We start from the raw sequence: 5,041 nt of genomic DNA on the forward strand, positions 1-5,041 counted from the left end.
GCGCCCCGCGCGCTGCAACATAGAGCCTCCGGCGGAGGTGCTTTTTCTCCCGCACCAACGCGTGTTGCAAAATGAAGCATCTGGTGGGGAAAAATTCGGTATCACGCGCGCCAGCGGTTTACAGCGCGCCGAAACGGAGGTTTAGCGCGCCAGATTTTTGCGCCGGCTGGAGATGCTCTTATAAAAGAATCTGAAGAAGAGAAAGGCCCGTCCGAGGTGTAGAGTAGTGACGAAGATAACAGACAAACAATTGGTGGTTGTCTCTTTCGGCTGGTAAAGTAAAACGAAAAGGCCCATAACTTGATGCCTCGTTGACTCCTTGTCAAGTGTGATACACTGATGCTAATTGTTGCTGTGTAGTGGTTAGTGTACGAGGTGATTAACAAAAGGCGGCAAAATAAATAAATAAAATAAATACAGCTTAGCAGCCGTATCCCCACATGACCGTCCACTAAATGATCTCACTCCCACTACAGCATTTTCATATTACAATCCCTACCCCTCGCGCTTATAATATACTGTAGTAATATCATCCATCTCACCATGACTCCATGCAATCTATAAAAGGAGATGTTGGCTAATGGTAACCTCCATTCTACTATCCCACTCATCCTCTTCCTCCTGCAGCTCACTCCTGCTAGGCAGTGGTTAGCGGTTGTCGCCATTGTTCGGAGCTCAAACTCAGAAAGCTAGTACGTGCAGCTATGGAGCCCATCTCTCTCCTGACGCCATACAAGATGGGCCAGCTCGACCTCTCCCATAGGTAGCTGTCCTGCCACTTGTATAATAATTCAGGCTTATTGGGATGGAAAAGATTTTCATAGGATTAGAATCCTGTGGATCACTAAGAATTCAGTTGCACTTTTCTGGAGATAATTTTCCATCCACTTAAATATCTCGCTAGAATTTATTTGATTTTCCTGGGATATCAAACACTATCTGGTAAAAACTTCTGAATTTTTACAATCATGTAGAATTGAAGGGGACATGCCACTCTAACCCTATATGTTTCTATTCCTATGTTCCTGCGAATCAAAAGGCTCTCAATTATGGCTGACACCTAAGTACTATGGTGATCATGCATGAATGCAGGATCGTGCTAGCCCCGCTCACCCGCCAGCGCTCCTACGGGAACATTCCACAGCCGCACGCAGCTGTATACTACGCGCAGCGGGCAACGCCCGGCGGCTTCCTGATCACGGAGGCCACAGGCGTCTCCGACACGGCCCAGGGGTACCACAACACCCCGGGGATCTGGACGCCGGAGCACGTCGAGGCGTGGAAGCCCATCGTCGCCGCCGTCCACGCCAAGGGCGCTGTGATCTTCTGCCAGATTTGGCACTCGGGCCGCGTGTCCAGCTATGAGCTCCAGCCCGGTGGGAAGGCGCCGGTGTCCAGCACGGAGAAGGGAGTGGGACCGCAGATGAGCTTCGATGGGAGGCTCGAGCAGTTTTCACCACCGAAGAAACTCACGGTAGAGGAGATTCCCATGATCGTGGATGATTTCAGGAAGGCCGCCAAGAACGCCATCGACGCGGGTAGGTACCTAGCTATGTTCCAAGATGCGGGGTTTTAGGAAAAAAATTGTTCCATCAAACATCTCATTTTGAACAACTTAATCAACTAAATTATTCAGTTAAAAATAGTAAAACTGTTGAGTAGAAATTGTGTACCATTAGAATTTTCCTAAAAAATAGTTCCCGAATATACAATTAATTTCCTAACATGTATGTGTAATTGTGTATATATACAACTTAACAAGGATCAAAGCCTGGCCTCAGAGACTATGTCCTTACCTAAGAGGTCATGTATTCTCAAATCATGTGCTGGCCGCGCATGCATTCAAAGTCTGCTTACCGTGACGTCAATCATGTGACAGGTTTCGACGGCGTGGAGATTCACGGCGCCTTTGGGTACATCATCGACCAGTTCCTTAAGGACAACCCCAATGACCGCACCGACGAGTATGGCGGTAGCCTCGAGAATCGATGCCGCTTCGCTCTTGAGGTGGTCGAGGCAATCGCGAAGGAGATCGGCGGCGACCGAGTCGGCATCAGATTCTCCCCCTTTGCCGACTACATGGAATGCCACGACTCCGACCCTCACTCCCTCGCGCTCTATATCTCCACCAAGCTCAACGACCACCACATCCTCTACATTCACATGATCGAGCCGAGAATGGCAATCGTGGAGGGACGACATGTGGTGCCGAAGCGGCTGCTGCCGTATAGGGAGGTGTTCAAGGGTGCCTTCATCGCCAACGGTGGGTACGATGGCGCTGAGGGGAACAAGGTGATCGCCGAGGGTTATGCCGACCTAGTGTCCTTCGGGCGGCTGTTCCTGGCAAACCCAGACCTGCCAAAGAGGTTTGAGGTCGGGGCAGAGCTAAACAACTATGACAGGATGACCTTCTACACCCCGGACCCTATCGTCGGCTACACCGACTACCCGTTCCTCGAATAGTCATCAATCTAGCTTCGTTCGACAAATTGTGTGTCAATAATTAAATGTACGTGCAGGTGTCCGTGTTGTATTTCATCCAAAAATAACCAATGTATGATTGTTGCTTCGCATATAATCAAGACCCAGGTCAGCCTTGTTGTGATGTGCGCTGTCACCAAATGCACCAGTTTTTCTATTATTTTTATTTTTACTGATTACCTGTGCGTTGCTACGGCCGACCAAAAATCATATAGAAACTTTCATCATAGAGCTATCCAGTTTGTTAGCTTTGCAGGACAAGAGATAGAGCATTATAACATGATCAGAATGCTACTGTCAGTTTAGACCAATAGAGAGATCAAGATGACCCGTCAGGCCAGAGTTATGCTTCGTTAAACTTGGTGCAAGGATTGGGATCAAGAAGCCAGAAGACATGTTATCTAGTCACGTTGGAGCAATAACTAAACTAAAATGTGCATCGGTTAAATACCAACAGAAACTAACATCTGTTCTTAAGGTCCTAACCCAAACCAAGATGCAATCCATGAAAATTAGAATCCATCAGTCAAATACCAAACAGCCTGCCCTCTACGACATTGTCTTCCAGCAATTCTCTTAACAAAGATACAAATCTTAAAAGTGGTAATGAATCAACTTCGACAGTACAAGCATACACACATCATTCAGTTCTTCACGTGGCCATACCTCCTATCTTTTCTTCTCTTTTCAGTTTAGTCTGTGCCATCATCACGGCTCTGATTCAGCTCTTCGGTACAATACACGCATTTAAACAGAGCAAGCGCACACAACATTTCCATTGATTCATTCCGATCTGCCGCTTCATCCGCACAACAGTGCCGAGCCTGCCTCTCTCCTGGTGTTCTTCACCTCTTTCAATTCCTCACTATCCCACACGGAACCAACATGAAAGCAACGTGTTTGCGGCAGCACATGGAACCAACAGGAAGGGTGAACTTTTTTTTTATCACATGGTGTATCTGCAATGTTTAGATAACAACAAACAACCAAGATTGACATGCATGTGGTTCCGCGAGTACTTTTTTTTATCACATGGTGTATCTGCAATGTTTAGATAACAACAAATAACCAAGATTGACAACCAAGGCGGAAGTGCATGCGCATGAATCATGATGCCAGGTTATGGACCTTTCGGCCTGATATGGGCTAAGAAGTGGGCTAATCAGATAACAACAGTTGAATGGGCTTTTCTTTGTCAAAGAAACAAACTATAACATGCACACGACCGCCGAAATCGTTAGAAAAATACCCACCTTCGCGAAGGGAACATAACTCGTTCCGCACACGACAAGTGACGCGCTGTGGTGGCAGAAAATCTATGGCAAGTGGTCTCCCTGCTCGCCACATGTCACAAGAGGAAGCAAGGTGGAGATCAGAGAGAAGAGAGAAGACAACGGGGAGGCTGGGTAGTGTCAGCTTTTTCCTTTATTTTTTAGATTCATTTTTTCAAAATAAAATATCTTGAGACTCGTAAGTCTAAATTACGATCCGTTTTCACTTTTGAGATCCTCGCGTCGAGATCTTCAAAACTAGATTCCATGTTGATAGGTTTTGAGATTTTTTTTCCGTATTACTGGTATGGTTATACTCGTGGTGTCTACCTAATTGTACTTGTGCTTGAACTGATAAGTACTTCTGTTTTTTTGTGTATTTGGTGCTGTTTTTCCCTTTATTGAGTAATTGTACTTGCTCGGGTGCGTTAATGTATCTGTACTTAATCGTGTGTGCGACTTCACTCAACTATACTTCTGTACCAGTACTTGCTCGTGTTCGCGACTGTACTTCTGTAACTGTACTTGCTTGTGTGCGCGATTGTACCTGTACTTGATCATGTGCTTGATTGTATTTCTGTACCAGTACTTCTGCACATGTATTTGCTCGTGTGCGCGACTGTACTTCTGTAACTGTACTTGCTTGTGTGCGCGATCGTACCTGTACTTGACTCGCTCGTGTGTATGGTTGTTCTTGTACTCGTTAATGTGTGTAACTGTAATTGAGTGTTCTATGTATCTGTACTCGTGTCTTGTAGGTAAATGTACTCGTGTCTTGTATATAAATGTACTCCTGTCTTATACGTAACGGTACTCGTATCTTGTACGTAAATGTACTCGTGTCTTGTATGTAACTGTACTTATATCTTATATATAATTGTACTCAGTGTAGTTGTAGTTCGTAGTATACCGTGTACTAGAAAAAAAAATGGCACGTACAAAGTTGCTAGCTGGAGACGGACACAAATCAATTCATCCCGTGAGGCATCATGCATTGCCAGGGAGTACGTACGTGCATGGGGCTGTGGCACCTAGCTCTTCATCAACCATGTCATACACAGATACACTCATACTCTTGCTCCGGCGAGTGCAACAGCGAGAAAGGCGCTGAATATACCCCTTTTCGTTTTCTGCCCCACAGTTCACTCAAGTGCTTTTGTATTCAACAACAAAAGATCACCTCCTTTGTTTTTCAGCCCAATCGACCACTCCACTGATTTTCCTTTATGCTACACCAGTCACATGACTACACATGTGTTTTCCACTGATGCAAACTTATGACAACCTAA

The 5,041-nt window shown here is 45.7% G+C and overlaps 1 protein-coding gene across 1 annotated transcript; it reads left to right on the forward strand.

Moving 5' to 3' along the window:
* Window positions 1–578: 578 nt before the first annotated feature.
* On the forward strand, window positions 579–2,605 carry LOC127330469 (12-oxophytodienoate reductase 1). The gene is made up of 3 exons (XM_051356669.2): window positions 579–763; window positions 1,093–1,538; window positions 1,880–2,605. Exons 1-3 carry the CDS (start codon window positions 705–707, stop codon window positions 2,461–2,463), a joined length of 1,089 nt encoding a protein of 362 aa, XP_051212629.1. The 5' UTR covers window positions 579–704; the 3' UTR covers window positions 2,464–2,605.
* Window positions 2,606–5,041: the final 2,436 nt, after the last annotated feature.

The sequence above is a fragment of the Lolium perenne genome, chromosome 2 (assembly GCF_019359855.2).
Source record: "Lolium perenne isolate Kyuss_39 chromosome 2, Kyuss_2.0, whole genome shotgun sequence".
Lineage (NCBI taxonomy): Eukaryota > Viridiplantae > Streptophyta > Magnoliopsida > Poales > Poaceae > Lolium > Lolium perenne.

Excerpts from the sequence above, each read along its gene's own strand:
- LOC127330469 (XM_051356669.2), top strand. The coding sequence starts at position 705 with ATGGAGCCCATCTCTCTCCTGACGCCATACAAGATGGGCCAGCTCGAC. Across the intron at positions 764-1,092 it reads CAGCTCGACCTCTCCCATAG|GATCGTGCTAGCCCCGCTCA; the intron begins GTAGCTGTCCTG and ends GCATGAATGCAG. Across the intron at positions 1,539-1,879 it reads CAAGAACGCCATCGACGCGG|GTTTCGACGGCGTGGAGATT; the intron begins GTAGGTACCTAG and ends ATCATGTGACAG.